The 15520-nt window shown below is 38.8% G+C and overlaps 1 protein-coding gene across 1 annotated transcript; it reads right to left on the bottom strand.

The window, feature by feature from the left end:
• Positions 1 to 7494: 7494 nt before the first annotated feature.
• Positions 7495 to 8473, bottom strand: LOC147442642 (uncharacterized). The gene has a single exon (XM_086529690.1). The coding sequence runs from the start codon at positions 8384 to 8386 to the stop codon at positions 7622 to 7624; it is 765 nt and encodes a 254-aa protein (XP_086385816.1). The 5' UTR covers positions 8387 to 8473; the 3' UTR covers positions 7495 to 7621.
• Between the last annotated feature and the right edge of the window lie 7047 nt (positions 8474 to 15520).

The raw sequence follows: 15520 nt of genomic DNA, 5'->3' as shown, positions 1-15520 counted from the left end.
GTTTTTGTGCTTTCTCTTCTTTGGATTACTAGTGCGAGGTAATGGAGGCTATGGACTCTTCCTGCTACAAATTTTACTCTTTGCTACAAATTTCACTCTTCTCTTGGTATGATGTTTGGTACTCTCAGTATCTATTGTATCTATTGGTTTTTTCATCTTGAGGCTACCCTTCCATCGGGATGGCAATCTGTGTGGAGTTGGTGGAATCTTCTTAGTGAAGTTTGGTCTTTTTTTGTATCTGATGGTTCTGTTTGGGATCTTATATGTCACTATTGGTTGTAACTGAAGTTCGTGGCTTGTTGTGAGCACGAGAAAAGTCTCCAATTTAAAAACATGAAATTTAATTAAATTTCTACAAGTTCTTTGTACACTCTTTGTCCATACCACAATGAAACTTCTCCAAGTCTCCCTAGAACTTGACACCCAATTGTTGACAACAATGCAACATTTGCTCTAGAAGTCGCCACCGATGTTTTACAGCAAGGCATCCCTACACAATGCAAATTTCACTTTAGAAATTGACACCAATGGTTGAAAATAGTGCAACCTAGTACATTGTAACCATCACTCAAGAGTTTGGTTAACAAAGATTTGTCCCAAAATTGTGCATTTTTTCCAAAATTCCTAAATATGTGTGTTATTCTTCTTCATCTAGTTCAAGTTCACAAGTTTATAGTGTATAAAAGAGAAAACATAACTTAGGAGAGAACTAGTACAATGGTCTAGTGTAGAGTTCTAGTGAGTGAGACATATCAATTGTGTGCCATCAGTTTCGTAGGTAGACCAAGTCATGGTAATCTAGTTGTAGTATCACTAATGGAGATACACATATCCACTAAGGCATGTCAATGATGATGCCTGCTAGTGTTAGTCATCCAAGAGTTGTACATGCTGAGCTTGACATCTCAAAACTCAATGCGCTGGATTGTTAATTGAATGAAAAGAGATAGAACTCCATCTTTCCATTTTTTCTATCAAATGTGCATTTACGTACATTGCATACCTTCATGTGCCACACTGACTATGTTTTTACAGTGAAGCCTTTGTAGAAGTTGTAGGAGATGATTACCATGGTGGAGGAGCTTCTCAACTCAACTAGATGTCATAATGCAAGTTTTTCAATTGTTGGTGCAAAGAAGACAAGCAAGGCCCATGAAAATGCTCCCAACAAGTGTCAATCGGTGGAAAAAAAGCAAAACACTTCTTGAAGAAAGTTGATTTGGAAAATTCTGCAAAGAGGAAGCTTAAGATAGTACCAACCATAGTGTAGCTAACCTTTTGAAATCTTTGAAAGAAATTATGCAAATTCATACTTGGCGGTGGCTCAAATTCTAAGCTTACAAACAAGCAAAAGTAAATATGTGCAACCTTTGACAAAATGGTCAAGCTGATGGAACTTATGATCATAGTAGAGGAGAAACACCGATCATTTTTAAGTAGTGTTGGTGAAATTTACCAACGTATTCATCTAGCTTGCGGTGAGAGCAACACCACTCATTACATAAGCCACATCATAAATTACAAGTATGTGAAGAGTTTGTTGCATTTTATAATTTGCATTAGTTGCTCATATGAGCAGAATATTTTGTTTGCGTATGGAGCATTCTTTATGCACAGATATCGTTTGCTTGAGATTTTTTTACTTAGGGCATGAAGAAGCGTCAAAATTTTTATTTTTATTTTGGACGATATGCAAAATGTTCTTTCATTTTTTTCTGTGGTATGCAAATTTTGTTTGGGTGGGGGATGCAGTATGAGAAATAGATTGTATCACCCAAACCATAACTCCAAAAAGGACGTTTTCAAGCCTAAAAAATTCTCTAAAATTTCTAAAATAAAAATTTTCAAGACACCAAATTTCTACATCTATTGACTACTATGTACAAAATTGGGACAAACAACAAGCTACCATTGTACAACTACACGTAGGAAAGGCTAGTCTAATGCAAACAAATTGCATAAAAATGAGAGAGCCAAAAAGTCCCAAAACCTAAAGTTTTTTGATATTCTGATAATACTGTTTATGTTTTTACATGATTTTAAGTTATCTACAAGTCAAACACACTAACCGACACTTACGACAATCTATCTACTAGCTATGTCAAGAGCGACTTGCACTATATGTATGTGTACTTGCTAATGATAACCGTTTTTTGGCTCTTCGTAATTTCCATAGTGAGTTACCTCACCCTACCAAAATCACCTAGCTATTCTTACTTTTTCATTGTACATAGGCGTGTGTGAGTTAGCGGATTTTTCTCGTATCTTCTTAAAACCCTCAGCTAACTAATCACTAGGGTAGTTGAGCCAAAAAAATAACCAAATTTTTTTTTTTTAAAATTATGACCCATTTATGTGTAAATATTGCATTGTAACTAGGGCCTAAATAGAAGAATTTTTCATAATTATTTTGGTATTTCTTTAAATATTTCTACTTAGGTGTGCGTTATTTACCTATGTATGCTATGTACATTGATTCATCGTTACCATAATTTTTCTTACCATTTTGCATACTGTTAAGTCCATATTAATATATTTTTATGCAAACTTCTCTAATTTTTGGTGTGAATCCACTCCAAAGAAAAACTTCAAAAATACCTTTGACCATCAGTCATTGCCTTTCACTAAATTTCTATTTTTTAGAGGTATTTTTTTTTATCTCTTGTAAATAAACATACTTCAATAAAAACAAATGAGGGTCCCTTCATTTGATTCCTTATATTTTCATATATCTCTTTTTTTATTTTATATTTATATATAGGTAACACTATTCTAGATTCTACGAATTGTTTATACACTAACCTGTTTTTTTTTCATCATATCCATATATTATATTTATGCATAATTTACAACCATGCATATTTTCAAACCCCTAAGAATCAATTAGGTTATGCTCTCATGCAAGGACGAGCTCACTATTGGAGCCATATGCAAATTCAACAAAAGGGGGGATCACTGAAGACTTTTTTGTAAAGAAAAACAGGTATTTTGATGGGATTTTTTATATCCATCTCCACTCCGAATTTGAAGCGGTGGTCAAAAGAGAAAATGTGGACCAAGAGCTAAAGAATGATCTCAAAACTTTGGTGATTTTTTGAGCAACCACCACTGGTGAGCTATGATTTTTTTAGTGGACCCCAGTCTGCCCACTTTTCTCACAAGTAGCCCATAGTCTTCTCTCACCTCTGTCTACACTTCTACACACACACACACACACATACTCTCATTCCTCTCAATTCCTCACTCAAACATGCACATTTCATGGTTTCTCTCACCTTCTTCACCATTAACCTCCCCTCTTACTCCTATAGCTCTCATATGAGCTCTCCATGTACATACACCATCTCTATATATGCTTCTCTCTATTACTTACAAAGTACAATTTCATCCTAAGCATTCTCTATATACATAAAATTCAGCATGTAAACCATGCTTAACCTCTACAAATTAAGAGATATCATTAACTGAATTGCCATTTTCGTCGCGATAATCAACCTTGGCAGCGGTGACGTAAAGAAGAGAAGACGAAGAAGAGGATCGATAGTCATTTTGAGAACCTACACAAGTAAGTCCAAAACTTCTTCAAGCTTCACCATCACAAGGATTTTTTCGCTTCATTCAACCATCTTCCTTCAACCATCCATCTCATTCTACATATATCATTAACTTTCTAGTGATTAGTAACACTAACCCCTAACATACTAACACAAAATTGCCATTGACCTAACCATAAAAGACACCTCCTCTCAAGACATGTGCATAGTAACTCTCTCTCTCCTTCCTTCAAACTCTACTTTCATCTTATTTACCATCAATAATGCTCTTTTCTGAGCCCACATCTATGATTCAAGCAGAAAAACAAGGCCCGCAATGTTTTGATATTCAAAAAAAATCATAATTCTGATTTGTTAGCTTGTAAATTAGGATTTTTATAATTTAAATAAGGGGTCTCCAAACTATAAATAAGTCCTTCTCCTTCTTGTAAAACAACCTGCAATATCTCACATAGCACCCCAACATTCTATGTGTGAGGAGAAACTTAAGTATAACAACCACTTTGTGAGCTTCACTTTTGGTATGAGAGAAGTTTTCAAGCTACACATTACAAGTGAGAGAGCGTGAGTTCAAAATCTCAAAACCATTATTGTATATGTTCCTTCATCATCAATAAATTCAGGTTTGGAGTATCAAAGACGTAAATCGACGTTCAAATCTTCGTCCTTCCATTTGTACAATACGGTCTGGTGAATTTAAGGTGACTTGTGTATTTTAAGTTTCTATCATTTGATCTTGTTTGAGAAATTGTTTTAATGTGTTACCATTATCAATTTTGTGTCCATCGTAAGAGGGTATTTTGGTGAGAGGTCTCCCAAACCCTAAGGGGTGAAAGCATAGAATGGTGGCTCAAATAGCTGTGTCCATGGACACCTACTATCAAAAACTTTGGCCTACAATTAGACATGAGCTCACATAAAATTTCTATCATGATATATGTCAATGGATAGAATTTTAAGAATAAAACGTATAAGTGCAATCACTTATAAATTTTATTTAGTTTGTATTCTTTTTTCCACAAGATTGTTTTTGTGATATGTTATCTAATAGCTTAAATATCATTCCACCTATTCATGCTTTCACCCTAAGAGAGTGTGTGTGTGTGTGTGTGTTTTGACAATGTTTAGCATTTACTAAGCATTAAGTTAACTTTGTACAAGCTCTATGATAGTATCATAACGAACCAGCTCCATTTGCAAGTCACAGACAAGGTATTTCGTAGTTCCATTCCTCTCTCTCTCTTTCCTTTTTTTTAGCTCTCTCTAGTCCATTTTGTGTGTGTTTTGGTGTGTGGTTGCTTGTGTGTGTTTTGTGGTGCATCTTTTTGGTTGTGACAAAATCTCTCTTGCATCCTAGTTTGCATACCATAAGTAGGTGGTGCCCCTATCTTGTTCGGGTTTGGCTGTGGGTTTGTTGTTGTGTTGTGCTTGTGGTTACCCCAGCCCCAATTGGGCAGCACGGGAGCCTTGAGGGGTGTTTAGAGGTCGCCTCTCTTGTTGTCCGCCCTGGACCGCCTCACTAATTAAGCTAAAAAAACACAAAAAAAAATTCCACACCTTGTTTTGACGCAAATTGTGTGATCTTCCATAGGCATTTGTGTGAGATCGTAAGTGTGGATTGACAATGATATTTTAATGGTGCCGATAGCTACTCAAAGTGTGCTTATCAAATTTTCCTCCCTACATGACTATCACGCAATATGACTTCCTCTACAAGCAAGGTAGCGTAGCATCATAGGTTCCAAATTATATAAATTAGAAGGCTCCCTTGCACTACTTAAGGAAAAAAACCACCACACTTTTGATTAAAGGTTCCATTCTAATCAACTGAGCACCTTGTAATGCCATAATTATTTAAGTAGACCATTCTTATGGTAAATGGCCAAAATGAAAACTTAATTGATGGGACAACATCACATCATAGAGCCACAATAAGCCAATGATGTGACCCTAAGAACAATGATTGTTTCCTAGAGGGATTTTATGAAGATTCCAAGCTTATATATTGAGACTCTGAAAGTTTCAATTGCTCCTTCTCTAACGGCCAAAGGTTGGGTACCAAGAATCACAAAGAAAAGAATTCACGTATGATAGTGGAGATTCTAAGATCTCGATGCGTCAACTAAGAAATATGTAAGATAGCATGTGCGAATAAAATTAGGAAATTATAATTAGATACATTCACAAAAAAATTTACTTACGTAAGGTGTTTTTTAGTTAAAACATTAAAAGTTTTCATACATAAAGGCTATATTTTTTTACAAAAATGCATATATAAGGGATACATGTAATACTTGAAAATATGCCGGTAAGGGATTATTCAAATACCCCTTGTTCACAGTGCTATATGAAATTGTTACATAGTGGACTCCTCGGGTCTAAGATATCAACTTCCCATATGAATTAGAGGAGTTCTATGAGGATGTTTGCACTCGTAGTGGCACTAGAAAAAGGAAGGGGGGGGGGGGAGGGGGTGTTTCACCCAATTAAAGAAGTGATCTATATCACATGCGTGAAAGAAATACCCTTTACTTACATTCTCTAAGGTGATACAGGTTCTATGGGATTCTTTACCAAAATGCAACGAGAGCCCTTTTTGTAGATGTAATTCTGCTACATTTTTGTTATCCCAATAAAGAACCCTTTATTTTGAGCTCACATGCTATATGTACATTTTTATAAGTGACCCGGTCATATATTGGTGTCTTTTGAGTTGGTGCATTTCTAAATTCAAAACGTATCAAAAACTCTAAAAGAGACGTATTAAACAGAAAAAAGGCATATTAACACAGTATTTGTTCCAATGGTGGTTAGTGAAAGTTGACTACATGCAGGTTAGCATGCTACACGAAAAGATGGTGAGTGTAAAAGCTCCATAAAAATGCATTCATGCCATGCTGGTAGTGGGATCTTATAAAATTAGTTGCTTGGTACACCAAAGGTGCCTGAACCGATGCCACAAGAATGACTACTCAATTGTGATTGGGTCATCACTACCGAAGAAGGTTCAAGATCCTATTAATATGAGTGGTATACTGATGGCAACAAGCTGGGTGGCACTCAAGGAAACCAAGGAAGGTGGTGTTGTCCAAGTCGTACATGGGAAGGTCTGATTAGCAAAGGAGGATGGGTGTAGTACGATGATACCAATAGAAGAGGATACGTCTGACACAATCATGATGTAAAATGAGTACCACATATGACATAGTGCAGATGGGGTTGGGGAGATGCATCACGACAATGAGAGGATGCAGGACCAATGGCATATCCTCCGGTCCCTCTGCTCTCCCTTTATCTTTTGTTACCTTGGCAAGCAATACGTGAGTGACTACTCCCTGTCCTATTTCTTGAATACATGGACAATGGTGGCCTTGGCGACCTCCTGTTGCACCATTCAGGTAGCAAACTCAGCTATGAAATCCTCGCGGCTCGCTACACTCACTCCATTTTAGAGGGATTAAACTAGCTTCAAGAGAATGGCATTGTCCATTGTGACATCAAGTGGCTCATTAGGCCTTTGCAAAATTGTTGACTTCAACACCAATCACGATTGTGCCTGGATGGGGACACCATCGGTTAAGAAATGAAGATGAACAAATCAACAGGGGCATGCCTCCATACATAAACCCCGACGTGTGATTAAAGGGGTATAAGAGAAGCACCCACCTCCCGCCATCTGGTCATTGGCCAATGAACCGTGGTGAAGATGCTAAAGGGGAGGCTCCATGGACACATATCAACAACGTAGGGCCTCTCAACGCATTTACAATCATGCATTCCATTAAGGCTAAAAGATAAACCGTGTAACTCTTTATGACACCGAGAGACATTCCCAAGTGACCTCACAATATATCTATCATTGAGCCTTGAACTCAAAACGTGTTTCTCCATAGGGGAAAGGGATAAGCAATTTACCACACTTGGTGATATAAATCGAGCAAACTGAAAAATGAGTATATTAGCAAAGGACAAACAGATAAAGTGAGTACCTCTCTGTATCTGCATACACACATGTGAATGAAGGGAGACATATGATCCATATGTACATTGTACATACACTACTGCAATCAGGCACTGCTCTGCTCTGCCAAGACTTGGAAGGAATTGCCTGAATTTAGCAACAGGGATTGCTTGTGATGCATGAGCATCGAGATGAGTTGCTCCTTCGTGTCACCGCCTTTGTAGGAAATGCCTCTTAGCAGGCACTCCACCTGCAAATCAGTCTTGAGGAAGACCAATTTTAACATAGCTTCATTGGCTTCTTGCATGTCATCAGAGAGCCTTGGCACTCCCACGGCACCCTCAAATTCATGCCACTGCTCTTCCTTCTCCTCATTCTCGTCCCTCCGAAAGTCCCCTCTCTCCCTTCTCCATTCCATCACTATCTTCACCATCTCTGCCATGCTTGTGACTCTCTCGGAAACGCCCATTCTGAGACCGCAGTTCTCCATCACAATTGCCCACTGTGAATCTGTGAGCGACTGCATACGATATATTGCACGTGCTTCATCCGCTGTCAATGGACCCAAAAGGTTCAGGACAAAGCTGCGGACATCACCATCATCATCATCATGCTTGCTGTGTATGATCGCAGTGGGAGGCATGGTAGCATCGAATTCGACGACACTGGCACCAGCGTCAGCATCATCCATAGAGTTGCAGCAGTAGAAATGGCGTGTGAAAGAGCTCATTCTGTTGGGACTTTGCTTCTCTTGCTGCTTATTGTGAGCAGGTTGTAAAGCCTGCTTGGAGGAAGAGCAGCTATCATCATGATGAATGGGCACGATAGGGCGGCCCTGCTTGGCCTTCTTCTTGCGCAAGAAAGAGAACATCTTGCGCAACCGAAAGCAATGAGTATGGTTCCGCTTCCTGTCTTTTTATTATACTTCAATGGAGAATCGAGAGGAAGTGCTGCGAATTTTGTTTCCCTTTAGTCGTGCGAAGCGAGTCGTGTTGACTGGCTCGCGAAGTAACGTCGTAGCTTCGAATTTCTGTAAGAAAACTCACACATGGAGAGAGAGAGAGAGAGAGAGAGAGAGAGAGAGAGAGAATATAAGTTTTATCGTCATTAGCTTGCACGATCCGTCTATCGACGGGTCTCGTTCGCTCTTACTATGACACAAATTAAATTAATACACACATGGTATTCATAAGTTGTGTTTGTATGATCTTAATTAGTTTTTTTTTTCTCTCTCTCTCTCTCTCTCTCTCTCTCTCTCTCTCTCTCTCACACACACACACACACACACACACACAAAGAGTGCAACATAGTTTTCATTCCAGATAGGAGCCAATCGTTTTGTTACAAAAAAGAGGCTTCTTGATAAGAGAGTAATCATCAGAAACATAAGGGATAAAACATAAGGAATCTCAAGCCCAAATAGAAATCACCATCAAACCAAACCCATTGTAGAAGGCATCATTTAGGTTTAAAACGAAGCTTGTAAGAGACACGGGTTCGCACTCATAACACCCAGGGCCCAATGTATCGCACACTTCGTCCAAGCCGCCTTGGAGTATCATCGACAACATACATTCTCAGTTTCCAATTCCCTGCTTCAAATTGAAAAGAAGGTAGTGCATTTATGGGCCGTTGATACCCTATCTCTCTAAGAGAGACATGACCCCGTCCTGTTGCCCAATTCACAATCTGGAACATGTGTACAACTTCTACAAAGTCCAAACTCGATATCCTCCAAGCAGCAACCCAGTTCACGACTTTCTTCATATAGATCACGAACATGGACCCTATAAATGTGCGCACACGCGCGTCTGTAGTCACGACTTGTCTCTCCCTCTCTCTCTCTCTCTCTCTCTCTCTCTCTCTCTCTCTCTCTCTCTCTCTTAGTGCAATCTGTCTCTGGTCTCGTGCGCTTTGTCTTGCTGCTCTTTGCCCTCTCTCTCTCTCTCTCTCTCTCTCTCTCTCTCTCTCTCTCTCAGCTAGAAGCACTTTTTGTTTCATTTTATATTTCTTTCGTACCAAAACATGGTATGAGATTCACTAAATTGTGTATCATAGGTCATTTTGGCCTCTTGAAGACGTTAATATATTATTGGAAAAATTACCAAAATACCCCTCTAATTTGTAGAAATTTCCAAAATACCCCTGAAATTTCAAAAATCCCCAGAACACCCTTTTATCTATTTTGACCGGATTGATCAAGATCTTCTAATCATTATCCTTTTTTGACAATTGAGATCTGTTTTTGAGTACTTAGCATGTAATTTGTCACAAATTATCCTTCAAAAAGGGCAATTATGTTTGAAAATAATGAAGCAATTCATCTCCAAAGCCTACATAACCAACTCAAATTTTTGTTATAGCATCTTGTATTGATAGACAATCAATCTTCTTATGAAAAGCTCCAAACACCCGTTGTACTATTTTGACCGGATTGATCAAGATCTCTAATCATTAGATCCTTTTTTGACAATTGAGATCCTGTTTTTGAGTACATAGCATTAATTTGTCACAAATTATATTCCTTCAAAAAGGGCAATTATGTTTGAAAATAATGAAGCAATTCATCTCCAAAGCCTACATAACCAACTCAAATTTTTGTTATAGCATCTTGTATTGATAGACAATCAATCTTCTTATGAAAAGCTACAAAAAAATTTATTTCTGGAGAGATTTAATTTCACAACCACGACTTTGGGAATTTTTGAAATTTGAGGGGTATTTTGGAATCCACAAAGTAGACGGGTATTTTGGTAATTTTAGCTGTTTATTTTGGACGGCCTCTTGAAGTTTTGGCCTCAATCTTGACGTTAACATATCATTTCATTTCTTTCCCATCACACACACCTTTCTCATGCGCGCACACAGAGAGGGGGTATTTTCTCTCTCTCTCTCTCTCTCTCTCTCTCTCTCTCTCTCTCGCACACACAGACATGGAGTTGGGTCTGTGGTGGCTCTACCCTGCAAACCTCATCGTCAAAGTCAGTCTCTCTCTCTCTCTCTCTCTCTCTCTCTCTCTCTCTCTCTCTCTCTCTCTCTCTCTCTCTCTCGTGAAGTTCACTTTAAAGCGTTCATTGCAGAGCATGAGGACGTCGCATTCAGTGGCGTGTCGCCCTCGCTGTTTAGCCGGGTTGACTTGAGAGACACAGAGAAAAGTGTGTCAACTAAGTCTTGAGCAGTTGAATTGAACAATCAAAATAGCCGGTTGAAGAGACGGGGAGAAGGAGAAAGTCCGTTTGGAAAATTTAAGAAAATAGAGTTAAATTGTTAAAAAAATCTTCTATCTTGAAAAAAATTCTCTTTGAAACTACTCCAAAGCAAATGTCTGATTGTATTTTTTTGGGGAAATTACCAAACCAAAATACCCCCTCTAATTTGTGAAAATTCCCAAAATATCCCCCAAATTTAAAAGGGTACCAAAATACCCTTGTATTATTTTCCTAATCTTTATTTCTTTTTGATTGACAAATAAGATCCGAATTTGAGTTCTTAGCATGTAATTAGTCACAAATTACGTCGCAAAAAAGGAGAAATATTATGTCTAAAAGTAATGAATCAATTCATCTAGAGAGCCTACTTAATGGAGTCAAATTCTAGTTTTAGCATCTTGACTTGATAGACAATCAAGTCTTCATATGAAAAGCTAAATTCTCTTTCAAGAAATTTAATCCCACGACCAGGGGTATTTTGGGCGTGTTGGAAAAATTGAAGGGCATTTTGGGAATTGTGACAAAATATTGGGAGTGTTTTGCGGGCCATGGACTCTTCTAAGTTCTTAGTTTTGTCTGCGCATGAGAGAGAGAGAGAGAGAGAGAGAGAGAGAGAGAGAGAGAGAGAGAGAGAGAATATGCTGCCCAGCGTCAGTGGAGTCCTCTGCTTGCGCATGTGTGTGTGTGTGTGTGAGAGAGAGAGAGAATGCTCGGATGCCGTCAGTGTCACTTGTCTAGCTGCGCGCACTGTCCTCACTGTCAACTCAGAGCACACTCGCCGGGGATCTGTTGGTATCACATCACTCAGGCAGACGACTTCATTTTTAGCCACGTTGCCATCGGAAAGCCTATCTCCTTCATATCGTCGGGGGTCTGTTGGTATCACGTCACTCAGGCAGACGACTTCATTTTCAGCCACGTGGCCATCGGAAAGCCTGTCTCCTTCATATATAGTATAGATAGGAGCAATTCCAAGGAACCTCAAAGATCTATCCACACATAGAGAGAGGCGGGGGGGTGGTGGTTACAGAACCAACTCCAATGAGTTCAATTGTGGAGATGGACTACACTTTGAGAACTTAGTCACTCTACAATGACAACATCTCACTTTCTAGCACTATATGCAAAGGTGACTCTTCTATAGATCCAACAAACTTGAGCACTTGTTACTCTTCAATGCACAATTAACAAATATGGACCTTGGCAATGTTGTGCTTGCTTCTATACGCTCAAGGTTCGCTTGCCTAACCAATCCCTAGCAATATTCTTTCATGTTTTCATTATTGAAATTTTTCGCTATTGACATTGTAATGTGAGAGTGTCTTCACATCAAGAACATATTCCGTGGTGGAACAAAGTGTGTCCTACCCTCTTTATACTATTTTGCATTCAGATTATTACCTACAATTGATCACTATGTTGGAAATCTTCTTAGGACATACCAAAGTCACACCTCCGATGACCTCCCCCCCTAGCCTCATGACTAAATGTTATGAACCTCCCTATTGGGAATCAATGCTTTATTGTAAAAAGCATCAATATGGCCAATCCTTGTCGTATTATTAGGTTTGGAAACTCAGAAAAAAGTGTGGATGTTACACTTTGTGTGAATTGTATGTGGGTGAAAGCATGTTAATGTGACATGCTTTTAACTGTCATGGACAATGTTAGCCAGCACAATTTTGACATATGCTAACTAGAACAATAACACCAATTAGATCTCTAAGATCTACTATGAAGTATAATTTATCAATAGAAAGCTCCTGAAACAAGGAATCCAAATGTACGTACTCCAACAAAATTTGATATTATTTGTGAAAATTTTATTGTGCACCCAAGTTTTTGGCATGTGGAAGGCCATAGGGTTCATTGTGCAAGGTTGTTACAACACCGAGATCGTTGGAATCTTTGGCTGGATGTGTGCCACATGGCAAGGGTCTTTGTAAAATAACTTTGTTGTCCATTCAATTGTTTCCTTACACCTTCTTTGAGAGACAAGTGTCCCTAAGGGATTCAAAAGTCTTGTGAATAGAAAGCTATTCTCCAAGGCAACATTTACTTTGTCTGCATGCTTAAAATTGACTTTAGAGATCAAAATATTAAACAAAATATTCATAGGAGTTTGATCATATGAGATACAATCTTCGAGAAAGTCTTGTTGTCTAAGCGGCAAGTTTCCTCCTTATACAAATACAAACTGGAAATACTAGTAGGAAATTTTCAAATTTGCAAAATATTCGAACTATTTTCTAGTATATTTTATCAGGTTTTTTCCCATTTACCATCCCTTGCAACCAGATAATCTTGATTATCAATCGGCTTAAGCCTAAGCTCAGACACACTATTAGCAGGTCGCTGCGACAAACGTCTGCAGCATAGCTCTTTTGTACTAACATAATGTCAATATGCAAGAAAGCAACTCAAGATGGGGCACGGAGACTTAATGAGAGTGTCAATCTCACCAAAGTGAACTCAGGGGGCTACTCATTCTACGTCAAAAGCAAATCAACCACTTCCTAGTCAGACAATTAGTATGCGTCCAATCTCACCACTCTAGATCATCACGCCTTTTCGGCATCCAAACGAATCCAGAATGCAACGAAACGTCAGGAGAGGTATCACAACACTGAAGGGATCAATCCTACCAAGTTCTGTCACCATCTGGGAAGGTACATAAATCACGATCCATCACAAAAAAATGCAGAAACTAAAACAGAAGGACTCGAAAAGGTCCTCCTTAAGCATAAAAACACTTCTCCATAGTGAAAACATCAAAAAACAACCATTTTAAAAGTTAAGGGGGCTTTCCCATGGCCATCCGGCCTCTTACAAGGGTGTAGAATTAGAGAAGTAGAGAGGTGAAAGGACAAGGGAATTGGAACATGCTCATCACCACCTAGCCATGCCCTATATAGGCCCTTGGCCTTATAAATATAGGGACCCCCTTGACTGCATGTCCGTCCTGGCCCTTGGCCGTGCCTGGTCCTAGCCTTGGCATGACATTACTCCCCCCTTGGAGAAGTGTTTTTGTCCTCGAAAACAAGAGTGATGATACACTAGTGTTTTCTATAGTGGAATCCTTCAAGGATCCAACTGTTTGTTGACCGGAACACGGTTCAATTGAAGGTTCAATGAAACCAAGAGTAACATCTTGATTTTTTAAGTTGTTGTCCATTTGCAACCGTCTTGTGTTTTCGATTCCTATTCAATCATAGTGTGTGAACTCCATTTAGAACATACATGAGTCTGCAAAACGAGTTATCACGCAAAGATGTACCCTAAAGAGTACCTCTATTCACTTTCCATGAAAGTAACTTGCTAACATAATTCATCATCCAAGTTTAAGTCCTTGACTTGTTTTCCAATTCTAGAAGTAAACAACCCCACCATAACTAGTGTTCGAGGTTGAGAACTTGATTTATACATGAAGAGACTACACCTAATTGCAAACATGCTTTAACTTATGGTAAGCAAACTCCAAGTAGAGCAATAAATGCTTACTGATTGGATCGCTTGGTGCTAACGTACGTACTTTGCATATCCTTCAGCAGAAGATTACACTTTGTAATCTGCCCATCCCCTTGGATAACTGACAGTACTGAGGTGTGTTTTCCCTCACGGTTTACAGACAGTCTTCTGAGATGACTCGTAAATGGGAATCACAATATCGTGTAACATTGTTGAGGAATCAACAATGTCCGGAATAACCATTGTGGTTCACTTGAAAAATCCACAAACACCCAAACCGAGCCAGGACCTCTATTGGTGATTAGTAGACCCAAAAGTAATTTCATAGAGATATTGCACATAGAGTGCAAAAATGCTTCATAAACAACAACTTGACGAATCCGCATGACGTTCCAAATCATCCTTTGCTAAACATTAGGGCCCATAACACCTAGTGTGCATGCATTTAGCAAAAAATAGATCCGAACCTGTATATCCATGGTGATTCTTGCCAATACTTATGGAAAATGTGATGCGCCTAGCACACATTAAAGAGGAATGTAAATAGTTTTGAAAAGAAACTAAATATTTTCAGTTGCAATCTTTTGCAAGACTTGCTGAAACGACAGAACCATAATAGAAGGTGAAACAGTGATCACTTCTAGGTACAAACAATGAAACTTTTTCATTAACAACTCATAGTCTTTCTATATATAAAACAACTATCTGTAATGTTGTTTAGCAGCACTTGTACCTTAACAAGTCATTCTATGTATCCAACAATTTTTGGCCACTGAAATTTCTCCTGATACGTCGTGCTGAAAAATGGTCTAGAAAACAGATTGGACTAGCACCTAGGGGACTTTGCCGTGACACATATTTGAAATAGGGTATGCCAGTGTCTATCCTAGAGACTCATATTCTCCACATGTGGAATATGTCTCAAATAAGGATGCCTGAAAAAAAAGCATCCTTCAAGTACAAGATGTACTTGTGTGTGGAGGTAACTCTAAACACTCTACGACAAGAGTGAGAGGGACCCTCATTCATTGCTCCACACTGGCTAAACGAAACTCCTTGAGTCCCTAGACCATGCTGTATCCCATCTGACAACATGAGCCAAATCCAATCCTACAAATGGATTCATAAGAATATAATGTACATTGGACACTACGTCCCAAAATATGCGTTTGGACATGCCCTTGGCATAGGGATTGAACTAAAAGTTTAGTTACCCGTATTCAAATGCACAGGAGTACGTCTCCCACCTGTGAAAAACCAAGAAACATTGCACTGGAAACCTTGGGTGTTGCCTTCGCAATCCAAACCCGTTGGGTACAATGTACGTA

Source organism: Adiantum capillus-veneris, chromosome 14, assembly GCF_014529385.1.
Source record: "Adiantum capillus-veneris isolate H3 chromosome 14, ASM1452938v2, whole genome shotgun sequence".
NCBI classification, from domain to species: Eukaryota; Viridiplantae; Streptophyta; class Polypodiopsida; order Polypodiales; family Pteridaceae; genus Adiantum; species Adiantum capillus-veneris.
Note: the sequence above shows the minus strand (reverse complement) of the source record. Positions and strands in the feature narration are given on the sequence as shown.

What these genes read in the sequence shown, in the direction of transcription:
- LOC147442642 (XM_086529690.1), bottom strand. Translation starts at nt 8,386, where the DNA reads ATGTTCTCTTTCTTGCGCAAGAAGAAGGCCAAGCAGGGCCGCCCTATC.